Raw genomic sequence first — 23,606 nt, 5'->3', positions numbered from 1 at the left:
GCATTTATTGAGATCAGGCAATAATTCAAATGGGAAATACCTAAGCCAACAAGAGGCTATTGCAAACTAGACCCACTTCTGCACGTTACCTTAATGTCCAAATGAAGGATGTTGTTGTCATGAAGATAATTGATTCCTTCCAAAATTTGCTTTATGTACAATTTCACCTGAAAAAAAAATGTATATATATCCAATTTTTAGCTACAGGTCATTAAGCCCCTGAATATTAATATTAGATAAAGAGGATCCCTGATTCCACCAATGGTTCTTTGTTTCTTATAATGTGATACAGGGACAGATTGAACCAGGAAGTTTACAGCCACCTTCAACTTTGGAAGCCTTCTACCTCTCAATTTTGAGGTGCTGACTGACATTTCCCTCTGAACATTTCCAAGAAAAATCAGTTTTAGCAACAAATAGGGGAAACTTGGAGCCTGGATGGGAGATGTGAAACCTTTTGAGCTTCGAGCACCCAATATTTAAAAAAAACATAATAATAACAAAAATTATCTGAGAAACCATCATTTCATTTCAGATCTTGGTTTGGAGACTGGAAGGAAGTGGGTTTATGTGTGAGCATTATTCTGTGCTGACTTTGGGCACCGAAATGAGAAGGGAAGATTACCTCTGCTTCAGTGACCACACTCTTCTTGAACAGACGGTCGAGGAGCTCTTCGTTGGAGCATCTTACAACAGTGTTAAGATAAAACAGAACCACAGTTATAGACTCGTAGAATCATCCAGGTTGGAAAAGACCTCCAAGATCCCCAAGTCCAACCCCAACCCATCCCCACTGTGCCCACTGACCACGTCCCCCAGTGCCACATCTATTGAAACATGTTCAAGGCTCCAGAGATCAGAACCATCAGAGATGGTTGCTCCCCAAAAGGGCAAGGCTGGCTTTGTTCATGCTGATCTCCCAATGACTCAGCCTATGCTGTTCCAAGTCTTTAAGCAAAGCTTCTGCCTTAAAACCAATGGCACACAAAGACCAAAAGTTGTGTCTGGGGATTTGGGTCTTCAGTCTGCAATGTCGGCTCATCTCTTCTCCCAAGTCCCAGCACCCCATCTTCCCTTCTCACTTACAAAGTGGCCATTTTGCTCTGAAACGTGTCCTATTGAGTGGTGTTTGTGTGAAGGCCTGCCTGCCTGGAGAGCCTCAGGTTGTGTTACTCAGGAGGTTCCCAGCATCCAGAAGCTAAATTGCTATTTTCACTTTGCAGCCACCTCATCTCAATTAACAGAGGCCAGAATTCATGAGATCTCATTGGGAGCAGAGTCCTTCCCTTCCAGACACTGCAGAAAAGAACTTTGGTGCTTAACGGCTCATTCACACTCATACATGCAGATAACATGTTTTTTCCTACAGCAGCAGAAACATGGTAATTCAGTGAGGACACACAGAGCAGTGCTATATTGTGGTGTGGGGAATGGTCGTGTGTGTTCTGCTATCTCAGCAAAAGCTAGGAATCGCTTCTTAGCACAGCTATTTAATAAATGATATCTGCCCATTACTTTCCAGCCTCCTCGAAGGAGAAGCATAGAAAAGGATACAACTCCAAGATCAAAATCAGGGTTTTCCGCGTTTCAAAGTGATCCAGCAGCCTGGTAATCCTGTCGTGGGACAGAGAGGTGAGAATATCTCTCTCCTGATGCGCCTGAGCCTTCGTTTTGCTTCTCAGAGGGATGAATTTGGCAGCACACGACACTCTGTTCCCTTTGTGCACAACTCGTTTCACAAAGCTGAAGCAGCCCCTGTGCAGAATCAGAGGACAAGCCTGGCTCAGCCTCACTTCAAAGCCCTTGCACAGCAGGTGAGGACCTTCCCATGCCCCAGCTCTGACAGCTGCCCAGGGCTCGCATTTTCCCTCACAGCTGTGGTTTCTCTATGTGTGAGCTGCTATTGCCCTCTCCTGGCTGCTTCCAAAACTAAGCAGCAAGTTCCCACTGAAGGAAAACCTATTCCAGATGTGTGCTGACAGAGGCTTAGGCTCTCAGGTCCCTCAGATGGACACGGTGCCGGTACCTGCATTGCTGTGGATTATTGAGCTTAGTATTGCCCAAGGGCCATACATGGGCACCCACTCATAGAATCATTAAGGTTGGAAAGACCACTGGGATCATTTAGTCCAACCACCAGCCCATGCCTGTGATCACCATAGGCCACATCACTCAGCACGACCTGAAAACCCCCAAGCATTTTATCAGCTGGAGTGACCTGTGGGCTCCATGGACTCTCCCAACCTGTCAGAAACTTCAGAGCAGAGTTCCCAGCACCCCTGTAACAGGGCAATCTCCCACTTGGATTTAGTTGTGGTTCTGCCTCTTGTTCCTGCTGCTCGGCAGCTCAGGTGGGCAACTGGATATCGGAAAATGTTGAATGCTGGAAAATCCATTTACCTTCCAATCTCCTGCTTAACCTCATACAGGGAATGGAGCTTTCTCCGGGTTGCAACTTTCTTTGCTGCTTGGTCTTTCTTAGCTTTGGAAATGAAGAAAAATATAAAGGTTAATATTCAGATGATGTGCAAAGTTATTTCAGGACAGCTAAAGGTAAGGAAACATATTGGGCTCCTCTGAACTTCTGCAGAGTTTGGTATAGCTGCTGGATTACACAACGTGATCACCGCGATGTGGCCATGCTCATTTCTGCGGCCCATGGTGTCAGTTCACCATATAGTCTCAAGCAGAGATAAAAGAAACATAAAAACCCAACTCATTTGTTCTACGCAGGTCATTGGCAGATTTCCCTTCATACTGCATCACGCCATGCTGCTAACATGCAAACGCTAAGCTGGAACACATGGCAGATACCACATGGGTGCCAAAGGAAGCTGATGACAGAGTGCACCCTGCAGAGGTTACTGAAGCAACTCATGCAGCTCAAAGAATGGTGTTACCTTCATGTACAACCAGCTCTGCTTTGCATAGAACCTCCCCTCCTGCATTTTTGGCAACACAGGTATAAACACCACCATCTTCGGGCACAGCGTTTTCAAGGATTAAGAAATAGGTCGTTCCTGCCTTCCCTTGATGGAGCCTAATGCTGTCTGTCAGCAGCGTAGTGCCCTGAAAGAAGGGAACCACTTTTTGTTACTGGAAAACCAAGATGGAAACAGACATTTATTCAAGAAATGAGAAAGAAGAGCAGAGCTACAACACAGACCTTTCCATCTAGCAAAAGTCACTAACAAAATGCAGGCTGAAGAGGACCCCGTGGCTAAATGCTTCTCTGCTTATACAACATCTCTATTTCAGAGCCCATGCATTAGAAAGAGGGCTGGGGAAGGATCTCCAGGTGATGTGGTTCCTTCTTTGGCTTTTCCAGCACTCCAAGCCCGCCTGACTGGGCAAGGAGATGTCAGATGAAATCTAATACAGGCAGACTTAACAGCGATGCAATATTTGAGGGGGAAAACAATATTCTGGGGAATGACAAATGATTTTCCATACTCTCTATTGCACTCTTTACTTGCACTCAGTTTACCAAGTAACTATGGAAAAGATGCAGAACCTGAAAGTCATGCTGACAGTTGGAGTAAACCATTCTTAATCTCATTCCTGACCCTAAAAATGACAGCACACACCCCTCTGGCTCTCAGACAGACACCGACCTCCCTTCTTGCCTACTTATGTCCCCAAAATGATCTTGTAGAAGGAGCCCCAGTGATGCTGGAATCATCTCAAGGCAAAATTCAAGCATGGTGGTTGCAGGGAGAACTGCAGCTAATTTAAAAAAGGAAACATCTGCAGATAAGATTCAGCTTAGGAGATGTAGAATGACAAAACAAAAAGGCTTTCCCCATAGAACTGTTGTTTTGCAGCCCTTTCTGTGGTCCTTATTCTCAGCCAGAGAAGGCTTTGCCCTTACCTTAAACCACAGAACCGTAGGTGGAGGGGTTCCTTCGATGACTGCCTGAAATTTGGCACGCTCCCCCGAATTCACCTGCACATCCTCTATTGTCACTTGCATATAGGGAGGACCTGGTGAGACACAATGCTTTGCTGTACTCACCGTACCATGACTTTGTTCATGCTGTGCTGATGTAGGTTCAGTGACCCAAGTCTGGACCCAGGGTGTGATATTGGCTTTAGGTCAAATCAAGAGATATCACAGCAACATGTTTGGGTTTCTTTATGGTGGCGTTACTTTTAGGCTTCTTCATGTTAAACGTTACTTTTTGTTTAATATTTACTGGTGAAGAAGTCGAATTATTTCAAACAAAACCACAGTCAGTGAGTGAGGTCACCCAAAGGGAAGGCAATGAAAGTCAACCTGAGAAATAGAGACAAGGCTCCTCCTTACTTGTTGGGGTCTTCTCCTCAGTCTTATACACACAGGTTCTCTCCGTGGTCTCAATATAAACTTCGCTGTGTACGTCCCAGACCACATCCCCTTCTCTCCTGTACCAGCCTCCCGTTCCCGCAGCCGGTGGTGTTCTTTCATGAAGCCCAAGAGAAAAGACATAGTCACACACAACTGCAGAGCCACAGGATTACACCTTGCCATTGAACGATGTGTTTAACCACCAGACTAACCGATATTTACTTAAAATTAATATGGGAACCATTTTGATTTGGCAGAGTTTGTTTCTCTCCAATATTTTACAACCTTCTTGTGCAATGCAGAGAGACAGAAATGAGTTCAAGTCACCACCAGCTTCCCTGCAGAGGAAAATCCATGTATCAGAATGTATGTTTACCTGGAAATGGGAACAGTGCGCTCCTGAGTGCTTCCAGCTCCAGCAGATGTCTCCTCATAGGAAAGGCTGGGCATTGGAACACTTGGTTCTCCACCTGGAATCTGCCTTTGTGCTTTCTCTGGTAGCAGAAATCAGGGAAGTTAGACACATCGGCTATGAGGGCACACCTGAAAACCAGAGCCAACCCGTGAAGCCATCTCTAGTTTGCTTTGTGTCAGAATGGAATCCTTCTGGCCTCAGCTGAGTGATATGGTTGAAGCTAAAAGGAGAATTCAGCCCATTTGAGATGACCACATAGAGGAAAGACATTGAATAACAGCAGGGAGGCTGAATGGACAAAAAAACCTGGCAACATGAGTTATTCTATAAGGAGAAACATGCAGACACAGGTAGGACAGGTGGTCAGTAGGAACAAGAAGGAAACAGGGGCAAAGATCCCATCTGGGTAGGGAATGGATTGGGGCTTCCTGGTTACCAGCACTATCAAAATATTTGCCTTCTTTTTATTCACATGAGATCAGTGAGATGATTGCCAAGTCAACCTCGTATTAGAATAACGCCCCTATGAATAACTTGACTACTCTGTTCTCTCTGCAGCTGAGAGTAAAGATGCAATCCATTTCACATTTTACCCCTGATGATTTCCGAGTCTGCTTCACCACAGGATTATTTGCATGGATGATTTCACATGAAAAAGGAGAAAAATGAATAAATAATAAAAATTAAAGCCCTGTCATTTTTATTCAGTTATTTTTGGTCTAACTCCATGAAATGCTTCCATTCTCCTACAGCTTTAGGCAAAAATCTCTCTTTTTTTTTTGGAACCACATCTTTAGTTTGAGGGCTGTGGGCTGTGTGATGTTGTCCTTTTAGGTTTATGTTGGTGGAGGCCAGATCCTCTGACTTGACGCAAACAGAGACAGACAAGTTGCTGCGGCAGAAGCAGGAGGGAGAGCAGCGGGGCTGCAGCTTGCTCACGTGACTTAAGAACAACACGAATACGTGAAACCTGAAGACACCGTGACACACATCATTGGCGTTAATCGCTTAATGGCTGAGGGGTCTGCTCAACTCCAGGGCCAAGGAACTGCAGGGGAACTTGTCGTGCCCAACGTGCTATACATTCTCTGGCAGTTGGTAAAGGGATTTCAAATTTCCAGTTTGCTTTTGGCAGACAACGAGAAAATCAACAGCCCTTCCCCACCCCAGCACATCCAAAATCAAATTACTTCTGTGCCCGACACAGGGAGAAAAAAGGCAAACAAGGAAATAAAGGAAGTCGGGGGGAAAAAAAAAGGGAAAAAATGAAGGAAAAAAGGAAAAAAATAAAGGTTATAAGACTAGATGTAGAAAAAAATCCTCTTCTTCTTCACTTCTTCACTGGGGGCGTGTGCCCCCAGTGGCGCAGTGGTTTAAGCTGCTGCCTGCGCCACTGGAGGGCCCGGGTTTGAATCCCCCCTGTGGCGCAGGGGTAGAAGTGCCACTTCGCTACACAGAGGGCTCGAAACCCGGGAGATGGACTCGATGATCTCTAAGGTCCCTTCCAACTCGCACGATACTATGATACTATGATATGATATGATACTATGATACTTTGGGCAGTTGCTGAACCAAAGTTGGGGCAAGGGAGGGGGGGGGGGATAGAAATTGCATTCAACCTTTTTTGTCCTCATCAGTCTCCATTCAGTATCTTCTAGTCTCATTCCAGACCTACCCTGTCCCCCAGCAGTCTGGGTTTGGGTGCTGGCTTCATGGAGCAGCAGAGGTCCAACTGCTCCATGGTCGCCTCCTTGTGTGTCCGGGGGAAGAGTGACGAGCAGCGATGTCGAGTCCACGAGCTTCTTCAGAGCTGTCTTGATCTCCTTATCAGCACGCCGAAGGGAGGCCTGGACAGAGGTCTCCAGCTCTGACTGTGGGGATGGTTTTCCTACAGACAAGAAGAACAGCTTTTCTCTCTTTGGCGCAAACAGAAAGCAATGGCAGCATGCAACCTATTGCAGTCAGATGGAACATCTGTCATCACGTCCTTCCCCCCTTCCTAGAGCTTACAATAAGGAGACAGGCACAAAGACTTCAGACAGACAGACCCCACCAGGACAACGACACCCCCAGACAGTGGATTTGTTTCCCAGCTTGACCCTATGTTGTCTGGTTGGGCAGATATACTTCCATTGGGGTCATTATCTCAGGGAAAGGAAGGAGGAATGAGCACTTAGCAGACTCACCAGTGCCCCTCGAAGAAGGGCTGCTGCTTCCTGAGCCTGCAAGGAAGGATGGCATAGAAGGCCCTGAAGCATTGCTTGCAGGAGAACGAATTTGTCCTACCTTGAGGTATTCAAGTTTGCTTGACACCTGAAACTTTGAAACTGGCACTTGATGGTGCTTTTGCAAGCCAGCTGTAGAGGCAAGGTCATCTGTGCATACAGTATTGCTCTGTGACAGTGCACAGAGAAGCGCTGTAGAGGAAGGAGTAACTTCTGCCTCAAGTAATGGCAGTCTTGAAGGAAGAGAGACGACAAAGCTTTCCAAACAAAAATGGATTCTCAAGCACATCTCTGCAGAACAGACACCCAGGAGACAAACAGCACACGCTCATCCCCAACCAGCACTGCAGGAGGTGGGCCAAGTTGGGGGTACTGGGTGAATCAGATGGGAAAGAACCTCAGGAGCTGATCTCGTCCAATCTCCTGCCCAGAACTCCTTCCACAAACATTAATGAGACACAACAAAGGGGCAGAAGATATCTAAGGATACTAAAACACCCATCAAAGAAAGACAAAACCCACGTCAGATCACAGCCATTTGTCATAGTCACAGAGAGTACAAACTTGAGTGAATATGAAGTCCGTGATAAATCTGGCTAAAAAGCTCTGCTTTAGACATCCCATTCTGGTTGCCCAAGCCTTTATTATTTTAAACATGCTTCCCATGCATATAAAAATGTGTTTTCCCCGAGTAGAAGAAAAAATAAATCCAACTGTATTCTTGGAGCAGAAAAAATGTCTTCCAGCCATACCAGGAACTGATTCCCAGTAGGCAGCAGCCTTATGTGTGGAGTTGTGTAAGTGCCAGTGGGCACAGCTCTGCAAGCCTATGGGCCAAGATGAAGGGAGAGCGATTGGGAACTTGCTGAAAGAAAAAAGTGAGAGTATTTGCACACAGATGCTTCTGACTCAGTTCACACCATTCACATACAGTATGTCCTGCAGCTCTGTTTCAGCTCAGCTTCTTTCTCAGCCTCGAGAAAGTGAATTCCCATGATAGACATTAGCAGGAAAACCTGTTTGGGTAATCCCCCTTTCTAGACATAGAATCATTGAATGGCTTGGGTTGGAGGAGGCCAAAAAGATCACCTACTTCCAACCCTCCTGCCAACCAATGAATAAGCCTGCCCAAGGCCCCATCCAACCTGGCCTTGAATGCCTCCAGGACAGCTAGATTTTATTCTGTATTCTGTGTTCTCTCCGTGATGATGGAATTCATATTCTGGGGTTTCCTTGATGGGAAAAGCAAGTTTTGCTCACATGTCCCAGACTGCTCCATTGGTGTCCATTAGCAACGGGCTGGGTGAAAAGAGCTTTGAAGACTTGGATTTCCTGGAGTTCTTGTAGTGATTGCCACCAGCCAGTGCTGCCCTACCAGCTGGGCAGCTGCTAACAAGAGAGCTGTTTGGAAAGGCATGAAACACCCCTACTATCTATCAAGGAGAAAATACAACTCAGTTTAACTTGGATTTGTGGCATTGTGGTCAAATGTGGTAATAAGCTCAAGTTATGGACTAGTGAGGCAAGAGGTTCTCAAACACTCCTGGTTCACAAGACAATGTGGGATTCTTCTCCTCTGTGTTGCTAATGATCCTACTTTCTTCTCTATTTGGTGATATTATACACCGTGATCCGAGCTGCTGACCTGAGAAGCATGAATATTAGTTATGGTACATCAGGTTAACCCAGTAATGATGACACATCTGCAACGCACAGCCTGCTTAAGTTGAGGGGAGAAGCTGATGAGGTGATGGAGTATCAGGTGCAGAGAACAGAGAACACAGAAATCCAGCAAGTTTAGAGGCAGCCGATGCAAGACATTTATTGATATCAACTCAGCATCTAACAGTGCATCTTGCATTTGTTTGTTTTTTTTGTTGTTGGTTTTTTAATTGCAAGCAAACCGAAGTTTCCACTTTATTAACATCCATTTACCTGCAGGAATTGCGGTTAAACATTTCTTGTATTAATTTATCTTTTTTTATATATATTTTTTTTATTTTTTTTTTAAACAGCTGCATGTTTTCGTCTACAAGAAATAAACCCCCACACGTCTCGTTAGTTATCTACACAGTTTAATCACTTACAAGCATCATTTTGTTTAATCTCTAGGAAAATATTTTGAATGTGCATGTAACGGGCTGCTCAGAAACCTTTCATTTTGTGAACAGAGCTCCACGAAAGATTTCAGACATTCATTTCGATCGATTTTCTTTTGCTTAGGTTTTCAAATGAAAGTGTAAGCAGATGTTAATTGCTTAGAGCTAATAAACATATATATATATATATTTACTAAGACCATCGGAACTGCAGTTTTCCATCTTCTTTTAAAAAAGTATATACCTGAGCATCATCCACATCAGATAGAACCTCCACATCTCTTCAGAACTCTTCACTATCTTTTGGGCAAGAATATGCTTTAAGAGACCACTATAGAGCAAATTCCTTTCTCAGTAGTAAGTCATAGAGGTTGGAAAAGACCTCTAAGATCATCCAGTCCAACCATAATCCAAAAGAAATCCATTTATTGCTATGGAGTTATTCTAGATAGATACTTGAAGAGCTGAGATAGGAATCAGGCCTGATACAAAAACATTTTCATTTTCAGAAGGATTTCCCTGTTGTATGTTTGTTGCTTTCCAATGCAAAGCGCAGTATATGAACGAAGCACAGGTTATATTGCTTACTTATAAAACGAAGAGTATAAACCAAGGAGCTCTTATCAAAAACAAGAGAGTAACACTAAAGAGGTTTCATTTCTTTCACCCCATGTAATCACTAGGAAAGCGCCCTCAGTCTCAAGGGTAGTGCACATGGTATTACACAAGGTATTCTGTTTGGATCTTGAAAAACAAAAGGCTGAGAAATGCATTACGTTTTGTCACCACATGATCAAGGTTCAGCCACAGAAGAAAATAATGCATTATTTTCTACAAGCACCTCTTGTAAATTCAGTCCCTGTTTGCAGGAATAATGCCTGGACTCCAGAACAAACTTCACAACATTACCTAGTTGGGAAACACTGAGACAGAGCATCACACACCAACATTTCCAAGGCAATAACTCAGTAAACCTCTCTATTCATGCCAGCTGGAAGCTGCATCTGAGAGCATTTCTGTTTTCCCTGTTCCATCTAAATAAAAACATTTAGATTACAGCATGGCCGTGCAACTCAGCAGGGATAAGGTGTCAGGACTCCTCACCCCACACCTCCATTGGATAGAGAGGGCCAGTGCTTGGTCCTACTGAGATCAATGACAGATTCCAGTTGACTTCAACTGGGACCACTGTTTGGGCCTTTCAGATCATTTCTTTCCAGGGCTGAGCAATGTGTTGAAGCTCTCTATGCAATATCCATTTTAGGGAAGCCAACAGGAATGGGCCATGCCCAGTGCATTTGAGCCTCACAAGTAGCAATCTGGCTGCAAAGCTGCAGAGGAACTCATCAGAAAGCAGCGAGGTGACCTCTGCAATGTGATCCAGCATACACTGCTTTAGTAACACGAAGCAATTGGCGGTGCTGCCAAGCAGCCCAATTTACTACAAATAAATGTATTTTTCAAACAGGTAGTTGTGGTAAGGATCCGTTTGTGGTTTTCTTTGGTTTTGTTCTCTTTTTTTCTTTTTTAACTGTTTGTGCTCCTGTCACTTTGCTGCAGCTCTGTGGTGAATTCCTTCTGGCACATCAGGAGATGTTCATCTGTTAACAGTGAAGTTTCACCACTGGCACAAACAGGAGACCAAATATACCAGATTATTTTTTCCAGTAATGTACATTGACAAAGACCTCATCTGTGGTTCTTTGTATGCGTTAACATTTGATTACAGTTGCAGAAGTCATTCTGTGCAGCTCTTTAATCTTCTGCTGCACATTAAGTGAACCTACATTTTAAAACGTACGGTTTATAAACCCACTATGGTAGTACACAGAAAAACTGAAACCTACGCCTATTTTGGACTTGTAAATAGCAGTCATTGTTAAAGATGGCTTTTTTTTTGTAGTTTTCCTTAAGGTGGAAGAGAGCAACGAAATCCTTGGCTTCCTCAAGTCAGAGCCACTGGGACCGCTGACTTCAGCCAAGTCAGGATTTCAACTGGAAGGTCTGAGCAGACCTCTGCGTTCCGTGCAAATGCAATATTTCCTCTGTCAGAAAGTCATGATAATTTAACCAGGCTGTTCACGCTGAAAGGTTTAGGAAGACATTTTTGATGGTGTCAGAAGTGTAGAGTCAAAGCAGTGTGGAGCTCCGTGACCTTTGGTGCACGCAGTGACAGGAGATGGCTTTAGCAGGGAACAGTCCTCCCGTGCTGCTGCTGGAGGATGCTGGAAAGCGTCGATTCTTTCACCTCCTTGCCATGCTATCATTTACAGGTTGGCACTTGAAATAATTCTTAAGTTCGTGAACAAAAAAAGCACTTATCTGTGTGTATCTGTGTCACAGGTAGGAGAATCAGGCTTTTCCTAAGCCTACCCCCGCAGCTCCTCTATGGAATGATATGTGTTCACCTCGATCAAAGATTTTACAATTACAAACTGATCTGACAGCCGTGTTCCCTTTAAGACTGGAAAAGCTCATAGCTCAATATACTTTACGCAAAGATTTTCCCTCGTACACATTACCTTGTCATCATTCCCACCAATTCACCCTCACCCACAAGAATTGTGATCGTTTGTTGTTGTTTTTGTTGTTGTTGCTGTTCTAAAACACTGCTTCCTCTTGCGTTGAAACTTATGCTTGTCTCTGCTCAGCTTTGGGAGAGGTCTTCTGTGCTGATGTGCAACGTGACGGGCTCACCAACAGTCCCATAGCTGAGGGTTCTTGTGGAAACTTCAGTTTTAAAGCTCGACTGCCCGTTGTCTGCAGAGAGTTGGACTTCAGTGCAGAAAGATGGTTTCACAGTGAAGGAGGGAGCAGAGGAAGCTGCCGCATGCACCCCAGGCTTCACCTCCATGCAGGCATCACTTACATGGATGGAGATGTTGGAAGAGCCTACGGACTGCACACCAGTTACTCGAGATGTGGAGATGAACATGCTCCCTGGAATGTGCTCCTCCAGAGTGCTGAAAAATCTCTGCCTGGGCTCAGAAACCACGGGTCTCCCCAGGTTCAGCAGCATCGGCTTTCCGATGGTGGGCTCGCTGATCTCTGTCTGGAGCACAGAGATCTCACAGGGTTTTTCTGTTTTATGGTTCTTATCACTGCATCTGTAGGTCTCACCTTCTCCAGGAACGTAATCTTCAAGATCCTCCAAAGTCAACATTTTGCCATTGTGGGTTAAAATTTTGAGGTTCCGGGTGCTGATGTCTTCCGTCTGTAGTTCTTCTGGTTCATCAACTATAATGACATTCTCCTCTTCTGGAAGGACATCTTCAACCACTTGAGGCATTCCCTCTTCAGCAGGCCAAGACGTGTCTAACTCATCCACTTCTTCAACCTCTGGCCTCACCGATGAGAAGAGAAGTCCGTGCTCATCTGCTGCAGCTGTCTCAAACCTGAAGCTCAAAGGCTCACCTCCACAGGCAAGCAGTGGGGAAGCAACCCTTTCCCCACAGTGCTCACTTGTTTCCTGTGGGCAGTTCTTTCCTTCAGATCCACAATCAGTACAGGAGTTACTTCCTAGCTGTTCCAACTCACACGGGGAGCTTCTGTCTTCGTTACTGCCTTGAGGTCCTTCCTGATCCGTTGTGTACACCAGAGGTTGGATATTGACTTCAGAGAGACTTTCCTGAGGCAAAGAAGACTTTGACTGTTCCACCAGTTTATTGTTGGAATTGTTTGTATTTGGATCATCATCTGGGGAACGTGTTGGCCTTGAGCTGGGAAAAGTGAATGTTAACACCCCTGAGTCATCTTTTTCTTGTTTTGCTGGGGAAGATCCTCTTTTCCTTACAGGCTTTGGTGATTTTTTCACCTTGAATTCAATTATTTCTTCCACTTCAACCCACTTGGGCTTTTGCTCTTCCACCTTGGTCTCCACGGTGACCTCTCTTGCTGCTGCTCCTTGCCTGTCCTCTGGCTCTGTGACATACAGCACTGGAACAGCAGACTTTGAGGTCGCCTCTTGCTCATGCCTGTGGACAGGCTGCCTGATCTTTGAGACAAAAACTGGCTCTGGAGTTGGCTCTGCTCTTGGAGAGCGGGAAGGTGAATGGCCTGAAGAAGAACGGGCAGGAGAAACCCTTCCCCTTTGCCTTGGGTTCTTCACCACAGTAGTTATCGTCTCCTCTCTGATGAGGGAAAGAGTTGAAATGGAGTTGGCAGGAAGGCAAGACTTTTGGAGAGCCACGCTCCATTTGCACATGCCAGTGTCGATCAAGGCGCTATAGTGGGGTTAGTCTTAGGAGCACTCCAGCGTTGGGTGAAGCGTGTCATTTTGGAATGGATACACACACAACACACGTGCCCACATGCCCACCACTGCTTACTTGCTGAATCAGCCAAAACCTCTTTGCCCAAAGTGGATCCCAGCTCTTTCAGCCTCCCTGTGTGCACAAATATGTCCAGACAAGAAACGGTCTTCTGTACACTACTACATTTCACGTGCTTGCAGTGAACACCTACTTTGTGCCCAAAGAGCAGTGGCACCCAAGGGTTTTACTCACCCAGAGCTTTAATCACTCTAGTTTACCCATTTCCTAAACGTCCATGGTTACGATCTAGGCTTGGTCAAACAAAATGGTAAAATGTTTTTTATTACAGTAGGGTCAGTAATGTCCTCTCTTTTAGTAAGTCGATCCTATCTCTATTTCACTGATTAAAGATTCATTTTAGGCTAGCGATCTTCTTTTTCACAGGCAGAATAGCAATACTAAAAGGGCATTAAGCATTTGGAATCCAGGAAAGTTAGAATGCTTCCTACAGAATTCAGCTATGCCAAAATACATTTAAATTTACTCTTCTTAGTACTGTAACTGCAGACACAGCCTGACCCTACTATCAGCAACAGTTATAGGAACACCAGATCAATCTTGAATGCCTAGTTGTTACTTCTCAGAGTGATTCTGCTGGTGTTTATATTCTTTAAGTTATCCAGTGTGGCTGGGATTTCTCACCACCTTTGCACAGATATATTCTGCTTGTATCAAGACAATTGTCTACTCCCACCCCATGGCGAACTGACTTTAAATGCATCTGGGGACAGGAATATCCATGGTCAGATTTTAACATTCTTAATTTTTATGTTCAACATGCAGTTTTCCTGCAGATTTTTTTTGTGTCATTTTTTTACATGGAAAAACCTGAAGGTAAAGACAGAGTTTGACTTGCAAGTGTCAGGAATCTGATGTTCTGCTGCAGAGGTGGCTGCTAAATGGTAAAGTGGAGCTAAGAGGTAAAGCTAATTTTGTTTCTGCCCTGAGATTTTCATTCTACCTCCAAGCAATAGAGACTGAAATAATAATAATAAAACCAGAACAAACTGAAGGATAAAGACAATCACCAGATCCAGGAAGGAGCAATTATGTATAAAAACTATAACTTTTATACCTTTTTCCCTTACCAGCCTCAGCACCTCACCTGACTAGGCTCATCTGCTCCTGCTTTGCTTTTTCCCACAAGTTGCCATCACTCTTCTGCTCTGCCTTCCCACGCTGATCTTGTCTGCTGACACTGCTCTGCAAAGCCTTCACCATAACCACAGTTCCTTTCTAAATTATCCCAAACCAAGTCCCTTCTGATACAGATATGAATGAACCCACTTGTGCTTGTGCTAGACTTAGCTCTACATTGCAAAGTTACAATACTTTTTTTTTTGCTCTGGGATTTACAGGGGCATTGCTCAATCTTGTCTCTAAATTATCTGTTGATTTATTTCCTGCTGGCAATTTCAAAGAAGCTTCTGTTTCTCAGTTTGCTATGTTTGAAAAGATGCAACATGCCCTTCACAAGCTGTTCCCAAACCTTACTCCATCACCATTCTCATTCAAGCTGAGGCCCTCCCAGATGGGCTCATGACCCCATTCTACCACCAAAGGGAGCACAAGTTCCCTTAGAATCACTGAGGTTGGAGAAAACCACTATGATCATCTAGTCCAACTCACAACCTTGTTCTGAGATCCCACACATAAAGGTACCAACCCAACCCCTGCTGGGGCTGCAGCCCTTAATTTAAGAATCACCTCTTGAGCTGTCCAACACAACGTGTTAGAAATTTAGAAGTCAGCTTATCTGATGGTATTTTGCATTATTTTGATATTATTTAATCAACCAATAGTAATGCTGCTTCTTCTGATCTGAAATCATAAAGGGGTAAGGACTGCTCTTAGCTTACGGGGGGGAGATGTGAAAAAAAAGCCTTTTTCCAGGTGGTTTCCAGGTGCAGAGATGTAGGAAGGTGAGATTTACTAAGCTCCATTCATGGTCTGGCTGAGAGATTGCTTCCTTCTCAGGACTTCCCTGGGTTGTTTCTGAATGTGATATCAAGAACTGTGCCACTCTTCTGTCTATCTATCTAGTGGATATCTATCTAGTGGAAATCTGAGGCCTGCATCTTCATTTTCTGGTATTTGAAAGGTTAAAAAAAAAACCCTTATGACTCGAACTGTTAACTCAAGGAAATTAGCCAAAGGCAGACCTAAGTCTTGTTCATCCTTCCCATTCTCTGCCTACTCAGAGCCTGCTCAGGGTAGAAGCTGCTGGGTTGTGGGGCCACGGCTTCGTACAGATGGACATGGATGATAACTGATAGTCATCACAGAAAATAATAGAAAGAAGGAAAGACAAAGCACTTGCTGAGTCGTATGTTAGCTGTTGTTTCACAAATCTGCCTCATCATTTAACAAAATTACTTCTAAAAAAGGCAACTATTAGAGTCGTGTCCAAGCCAAGGGCTGGTTTTAGCAAAATAATGGCTCTTGTGGAAATGCATTTCCCTAAAATTCCTCTTCCCTTGTCACCTGTGGCCAACAGGACACAAGTTGAATTCCTTAAAGGTGCCCTGACAATCTAACGTGTAAGGATAATCGTCAAGCATCATACAATTTAGTTACGCCCTCGCTTATGTTACGTTACTTCAGAGAAAGAAGATACTTAAAGATTTTAACAGCTGATGACATCCCACACAAAAAACATTGTAGGCTGTAACTGTTGTGTTTGTTTATCTTTTTGAGTAGCCAGTTCCCAGTGTTGGTATATTTCAAAGCTCTGAGTCAGACTGTTCCTTTGTTCCTGGTTACTTTGCATAACACAAAATACCATCAGATCTGGCGGAATAGGGGTGAACACACTTGCATGGCCAATAAACACGAGCTTGTTATTGGATCATGCAGAGGCAGCAAGGCAAAACACAAATGTTACCAGAAAACAAAACGAAACAAAAATAATCAGCACTTACATGATGATGGTTTTCTTGGGCACTTTAGTCTCTTGTTCAGTGACTACAAAGAAAACAGTATGAACAGCATGGGGTTAAAGAGAGGCAAAAGCTGAAATGATGAAATTAACTTTGCTCAGTTAATCAAAATAGACTGGAGTAAAAACAAATGCCTGTACCATCCCATCCATGCTTTCTGTGGTTATTTCCAGCATCACCTTTATGACCAAGAATGAGGATTCAAATGCTCTTTGAACAGAGTAATTTAGATTTGCTAATAACTGTTGTGTTGAGAACAGTATTGCAAAAACTGTTGTTGTTGTTGTTTTTTTTTTTTGCTACTGGGAGATACTGACTTTTGTTTGGAAGGCCAAATAGAGAAGACAAGGTACTGCACTTTTTACCTTTTTCCTTTCCCTGTAATACAGTAATGATAGTGTAAGAAACCTGGAAATGCTTTGAGATGGGAAATCACGGAAAGCTGAAATGCTTTCAACTGTGATTTCACTTGCTTGAAGAGTTTCCCCCAAACACTAAACGCTTCCTACTGTGGACTAGATGCAAAATCCCAGCTGACAACAATGATAACGAAAATCATCATCATCAGAACAGAAAATGAGCATCAAAAATCTGTAGGAAGCCCAGAGGTAGCCCTGTAGCACACTTACACCTGCTCCTTCCCTTTTGCTCTAGCGTGTGCGGCTCTTGTGAGCCCTGCCCCAATGCTGAGCTAGAATCTTGTAAGGCATGCCAAGATACAGAAAAAAAATGATAGAAGATTCAGTGACTTTGCAAATATTTGTTCAAAAGGATGTTTTTGAAAACACAAAAGATAGCACGTAAAGAGCTAATGGAGATTTTCAGAAGGTCCCCAACTTACTGAGTCATAGAATGGCCTGGGTTGAAAAGGACCACAGTGCTCATCCAGTTCCAACCCCCTGCTATGTGCAGGGTCGCCAACCACCCAACCAAGCTGCCCAGAGCCACATCCAGCCTGGCCTTGAATGCCTACAGGGATGGAGCATCCACAGCCTCCTTGGGCAACCTGTTCCAGTGCGTCACCACCCTCTGGGTGAAAAACTTCCTCCTAATTTCTATAAATATTTATCTGCTGGATTAAAATTGAGACACAGAACCGGACTGTTTAGGACCTATTCTGAACGGCTGAACCTATGTGAGATCTGGGAAAAAAAAAAAATAAGCATCAAGCCCCACCTCTCCTTGAATAAGCTAGAAAAGTTTCTAAGAAACTTAATTTAATCTCAAAACAATTTTTCCAGCAATTGGTTTGCAGCCTTGTAACCAGCCTGATGATTTCCATTTGGTAAAATTCAAAGTGAACTGCAAATTAAGAAAAAATAAAATCCCTAAAATCGCAAAGAGTGAGAGAATCAGTTCTGTTGTGAACAACCTATTTCAAGTGATCAAGTGGGTCCTGATGACTTGCAGTTCACTGCAGAATACATCTATTTTGTATGTGCTGCATCTGAGGTGTGAGGGAGGATTTACGTAGCCCTCTGTAAAGGATAGAACCACATGAAAGTAGGATGAGAGAATCTGGGCCTGTTTTCCCGAGAGGAAATTTTAGCACTGGATTTATCATTTCAACTTGTTAAAGAGCATTGTAGGAAAACAGCTTTGCAAAGCAGGAGCCCCTGAGAAGCAGGTTAAAAGCTGTAAGCATTAGGGTCAGCCAGTGCTTCTGTAGGGCCAGACTCTTCCTTGGTTAATGCGTTCAATCGCTGCCTTGTGAGCTATGGAACATCTAGGCTACATTTGAATGGAAGTCAGCTCTGGTTTGTCTGAATGTTTCAAAGTTGGTTTCCAATGTGGCCTTTCTCACAGATTTTAAGTTCCACTCTTCCCACTCCCGGAAGCTTGAACCCATTTCCCTGAATACACCTCAGAGATGAACCCATAGCACAGGGTGCACAAATCTGACGTGAACTGCTAAAGCCAATTCCAGAATGGGGATCTCAGGGCAGTCTTACATTTGAGAGCCTCAGGAGATTTGGCTTGCAAGAGGGGCGTTATCAAAAGCCAGGTAGAATCATAGGATCACTGTGGTTGGAGAAGACCTCTGAGATCCTCTTGTCCAACCCCAGCCCACCATGCCCACTGACCATGTCCCTCAGTGCATCTCTGTGCTTCCCCAACACCTCCAGGAATGGTGACTACAAGGTAATTGAATCTGCCCTAAGCTCTGCATGAGAACTGAGGCAAAGCTATAGGGATGGTTGTTGCCTTGCTGTAACTATGCTAGCTTTTGAGTACTTTTCTCTAAGGTTTTCTTTATCTTCATTTGAATATCCCATCCTTTCCCCTTCTACTCACTGTCCTAGACTTGCCTGCCCAGATGAAAATTCAGCACCTCTCAGAAACACTGGGTTTGTATTGGGAAAATTAACAAACAAATTAGTGAATGTGGGATGAGGGAATTGCAATAACAACATGTTAAAAAGGGATGCCAAAGCACGCCAGCCCACACTGGGTCAGACTTGCTGTATGAAGGTTAAGCAGCAAGGCGGGTGGCCACAAAGCAGACAGTCAACTTGAAGTCAAAGAGACAGATCTTCTTTCCATTACATTTCTTTTTTTTCTTTTTAAAGTGTCTGAAATTCTTCAAATATCCACAGAAAGAGGATTTTTAATGCAACTCTCCGTTGACTTCAGTGCAAAAACCAAGTGTGACTTAAGGCAGAAGTCAGGGGATCCTTTAGTTCAGTGGTTTCCATCCTTTTGATTTTGATCCTTCCGATGTATCTGCAAATTTCCATACTAGGAATTTAAACCTAATGGCAAGAATTTTGCTTTTGAGACCCCAAGTGTTGGTCTGATGACCATCACTGGCTGCAGGTCAGGGCCCGTAAACCACTGTACTAATGGAATCTCAATTGTGACAGTAGGTTTGGCTTGGTGTAATACACATTACAGGAAAGGCAGGAGAATGAAAACTAACACAATTGCAACCAAAGCCCCTTGGGCGTCTCAGGAGTCTCTTATTATAGCCATTTCCCAGAACCAACTATAAATCAGGTAAACTGGAAAACAGACAAAGCAGCCATTTCCTGATGAAGTAAAACTGCACAGCAGTAATGTAGCCCTCTTGGTGAAGTTATAAATAGTCCAATTTTCACAAGGACAAAAGCTTGTAAGGATGGAAAGCAAAAGCCTTCCCTGAGATCCATCCATCTTCCTGTTCTTTGCCAGATGAGCTTAATTTTTCAATAGGTAGATCAAAGTGGTCACTGATTCCCAAAGAAGCAATGAACTCCCTCTTTGTACAAGTGTATTGTGCCAAACTTATCTTGATTCTGCTCAGAACAGCCATCATGGTGAGCCTGCTCATTGCTTTGGTTGGCTTGGAGCAGCTCCCACTGTTTCACCCCAGAGGTCACTCAGGGATCTATTTCTTTCCCTATTACCAAGCTGAGTCAATTGCGAATCACAGACCAAAGACTATTTCATAACAACAAGCTCCAATTACATTGCTTCCAACAAGCTCACAAAATCTTTTTGTTTATGGCTGTGGGAGTGATATCACGTGATTAATTCAGGGCTGAACGTATACATTTGTAACCCCATGAGCTGTTTTACAACCTTTGCTTTTATAGCATCTTCTGCCTTGGCACAAGGAGACTTCATGGACATTGAACAGTAATTTATGTTCCTCTACATACTGCATGTAAGTTATTTTCCTCTCCTTGTCTCAGCAAGGACAAAGCATTAAAGTACTTCAAGATTTATGCTACCAAAACAATTGTAGTGTTGCTCTACAAACACCATTCTCCCTGCAATGCTGTTTGCTGATTTACAGTACTCTGGTAAAGGATCACAAGGAAAGCAAGCATAAAACCAAAACAAGTGAATACATAGATCTGGATGCTGCTCTTAATGCCCTGGTGTGTCTGAATCCTCTTAGTGTATAGCAATGCATTAACAGTGTCCACAAAGGGCTGACCCAGCGCTCCATCCTGACCAGGACCGTCTTTCAGATAGGGACAACATGGGAAAAAATGTTAAGAAAATAGGAGAGTGGAGCACCATTTTCCCGGAGTATTTTTTTCCAGACCTTGGGCATTTGCTGCTTGAGTCAGGAGGTCTTTGTACTTGATGTCTCTCACTTGGATGCAGATAACAACACTCAAGCCACATCAAAAGTACACTTGAACTCTTGTTATTATCCTGAGTTAATATAAAAACACTGACGATGAGATCTTGGCAAACCTCTGGCTTTCATTGCTTGTGTCACAACTATTTGCATCAGGAAGAGTTCTCTGACAACAGTATTTGTTGGCATGGAATGACCTGTGCCTGTCCTAGTCCTCTCTCTCACCCTTCAAAACAGTAAGCTACTGACTGTCTATTGTCCCTTGGCTATTTTCTCTCCTGAACTGCTTCTGGGAGCTGCTCAAGAGAGTCAGCATTGGTTGGTTCATGCCCAGCTACGCAAGGATGCTTCTAACATGTACGAAGAAACAATTTTGAAGGCTAGGGAATATTCCATTCTCAGATATGGCCACTAATCTACATTTGTGTACCAAGCAGACAGCTTGTGGAAGTTCCTTTAATAAAAAGGTATCTTTAGGAAGGCAACTTAGGAAGTTAAAGTGCTAATAAAGAGATGCGTTCTTGGATGGTGTAAGATCAGCCCATATCACCCTACTGATTCGGTTGAAAGATGCATGGAAAAAAACAGAACAGACTCTATGATCATGTGAATAGTCCTAGCTAAGAGATGAAACACTGTGCAGGACATACAGCGGTAAGTTCTCCTTTCCTAATAACTTCAGAAGGTTTTCAGTAGCACCTCAGGAAAGGATCACAGTACATCTGTGGCTTCATTTACTGGCCCCTGTTCTCTGCCAGGAAAACATAACTTGTGTTCTGCCAGGCTGACATACATGTCCAAGTACTGCTACAGGAATAGAAACATTTTTCTTGGGTGGTGTGACATACCCTTCATTTATGCCTCCTTTTTCATATAATGCATTCATGAACATTATATGACGAAGCTGATTTGCCAGATTTGGAAATCAACAGATGGTGATGGGTATATGGCTGGGCTGCAATATACCCATGCACATCTCAATGGACAAACAGATACGTGGACACCAACAATCAACATGGATAAGATGGCAAATATGTTTGAACCTCAGTGAGATGGTTTTAGAGTAATACACTGACATACTTACAGGGCTGGACAATGACCATACCTTCAATGGTAATGGCTTGGTCTCCTCTTCTCTCCTGGGTCAGGGCTGCAGCACTGTGATGGTAAAGTTCTGCTCCACTTTTTGCTGACCCTAATCTGTTCACCAGCTAAAGAGAATCATGTAGTACTGAATAAAATGCAGAATGCTTTCCTACAATAAAACCTTTCCATTCTGTAACAATAAGTACTTTGCAATTGCATGACAACAGAAACAGATGAATGTGTGCCCCTAGATCTGAATACAGTTTCAATGAATGCATGCTGCTCAGTAAGATCATTATAATGCTTTACCATAATGACTTATACAGACAAGTTATGGCACAACAGCTAGTTTAGTTACTCATTGTTTGCTCTGTGATTTGGTCCTAAGGTAACTATCTCTACCAAGAGGTCAGATTGCTGCCATTTAAGTGGCAGTAAAACAGTTGTGTTAAACATCTGTGTTGTTTTGGTTTTACTCCTAATCATCCTTCAGTCTACTGAATCTTACTCAACCAAGGCAACACTGGATCTTGGAATCTCAGCTATTGGCAGAAGCCAGGTGATGTGGTTTTGATAAAATTCTAGTAGAAGTCTTTATATTGGATCAGATCACATAAAAAATCTATGGAAAAGATGGTGACGTTGCTATAAGCTGAGCCCTGTACCCTTTAATTGCTGAGCCCTGAGAGCTTATTACTGTTTTATTATTGTGAGTACACAGGCCATGACTGACGTTTTACAAAACACTTTGCAGCACATTCATTCCAATTTTGTGAGATACTTCCCATGAACGCTTGCTAAATATACAGGAAAGGACGTGCTTTCCATTTCTATTTACTTCTTCCTTTTGGATTTGTATTGACATAAGTCTGTTCTAGTTTAAAGGTGGTCCTGAGAAAATAATCACACCAGAATGATCCCAAACTTCAAAAGATGCATCTCTAGAGACGTGGATTTAAGCTCCAGAATAAGCTCGCTCTATCATTACTTGAACAACCTCAAGGAACAAACTCTCAGATCAGAGTCATCCCAAGCTTTTGGACGTTCAAGGTCCAGATCTAGGGAGAACCTGACTTGTATCAGTTTTTTGATATGGCATGCAGCAATGATTTCTCAGTCACTGATCTCACACAATGGACCTCAGTGCAGTGACTTCTCCAGTCTACATAATGTCAGCAGATCTCTAAATCTCTCTGAACTTACTTCACATTCGTAGTGTCCCATATCTTCATTGGAAGGGTTCTTGACCACCAGGACTGTTATACCACTCCGTGGTTCACTGAAAGTCTGGTATTTATTTGTGTCCTTTAACAGTGTGCCATCCTTATACCATCTGCGTGGGGAAAACACTTCATATGAGCCAGGAAAAATAAGCAGTGTCAAGAGGTTCCCAGTTCATTGATCCATCTGTCAGAACAGTGGGCACGCAACTCAGCAGTTAATCATTAGACAAATGCTTGTTTATTGGAAGACGGTTATGCAGGAAGGTAGATCACATGTGGATACTGAAGCACGTGGGGTGCAGAGACCCTCCTCAAGGAATCTCATCAGCCAATGTAGGGAAATGTGTTTCTAATCATGGTAAGTTATATTATATTGAGCTTTCTGTCTGATTATCCCAGACGGTTTGCTTGATTCAAGTGTAGGACGAGGAGAATAAAGCAATGATAAAATGTTGCCAGGGCATGAGATCTTATATCTAAGCATTATCTGTAAGTATTGTTTCAGATTCTAGCTAGAAAAAAAAAAATGTTGAGAAACTAAGGAAGAATGGGACTGGAAAAAGCCAGCATGGGGATGGTAACAAGGTGGAAAACTCAGAGAAGAAAGGGTCGTGACTTGGGAAAAACAAGCAGGGAGGGTCTTCTGACCATACAAAATGGGAATGTGGGATTTGTCCCCAAGCTGCTCGAGGAACTGACCTGATCTGAGGCCTCGGTGCTCCTTCAACAGTGCAGGTAAATTGAGCATCCTCACCTTCCACAAAATAAGCATTTCTAACCTTGTTCACAAACCGTGGTGGCACTGCAAAGCAAAGGTAAAGGTAATGAACAGCTGCCAATATGACCATGCTCTAACAGATACAAAGGATGAAAGGATGTGTCCCTGACCAGATAATTCTCACAGTCT

General features: G+C 43.5%; 2 protein-coding genes across 2 annotated transcripts in view; both read right to left on the bottom strand.

The window, feature by feature from the left end:
* The window catches only part of OBSCN (obscurin, cytoskeletal calmodulin and titin-interacting RhoGEF), a 167,003-nt gene that overhangs the window by 16,238 nt on the left and 127,159 nt on the right, over window positions 1–23,606 (bottom strand). The window contains exons 92-103 of the mRNA XM_072328332.1: window positions 23,399–23,501; window positions 22,680–22,809; window positions 21,496–21,601; window positions 6,418–6,630; window positions 4,704–4,821; window positions 4,307–4,440; window positions 3,872–3,984; window positions 2,901–3,069; window positions 2,401–2,482; window positions 1,555–1,755; window positions 626–686; window positions 90–167 (exon numbers count right to left, since the gene is read on the bottom strand). Coding sequence (XP_072184433.1) covers window positions 90–167; window positions 626–686; window positions 1,555–1,755; window positions 2,401–2,482; window positions 2,901–3,069; window positions 3,872–3,984; window positions 4,307–4,440; window positions 4,704–4,821; window positions 6,418–6,630; window positions 21,496–21,601; window positions 22,680–22,809; window positions 23,399–23,501 — 1,508 coding nt within the window. The remainder of the gene's footprint in view (window positions 1–89; window positions 168–625; window positions 687–1,554; window positions 1,756–2,400; window positions 2,483–2,900; window positions 3,070–3,871; window positions 3,985–4,306; window positions 4,441–4,703; window positions 4,822–6,417; window positions 6,631–21,495; window positions 21,602–22,679; window positions 22,810–23,398; window positions 23,502–23,606) is intronic.
* LOC140249191 (uncharacterized) lies at window positions 11,714–13,270 on the bottom strand. Its single transcript, XM_072330570.1, has one exon. It carries the CDS (start codon window positions 13,268–13,270, stop codon window positions 11,714–11,716), a length of 1,557 nt encoding a protein of 518 aa, XP_072186671.1.

This window comes from Excalfactoria chinensis, chromosome 2 (assembly GCF_039878825.1).
Source record: "Excalfactoria chinensis isolate bCotChi1 chromosome 2, bCotChi1.hap2, whole genome shotgun sequence".
Taxonomy (NCBI): domain Eukaryota; kingdom Metazoa; phylum Chordata; class Aves; order Galliformes; family Phasianidae; genus Excalfactoria; species Excalfactoria chinensis.
This window is presented reverse-complemented; position numbering and strand designations above follow the sequence as displayed.

What these genes read in the sequence shown, in the direction of transcription:
- LOC140249191 (XM_072330570.1), bottom strand. Translation starts at nt 13,270, where the DNA reads ATGTGCAAATGGAGCGTGGCTCTCCAAAAGTCTTGCCTTCCTGCCAAC.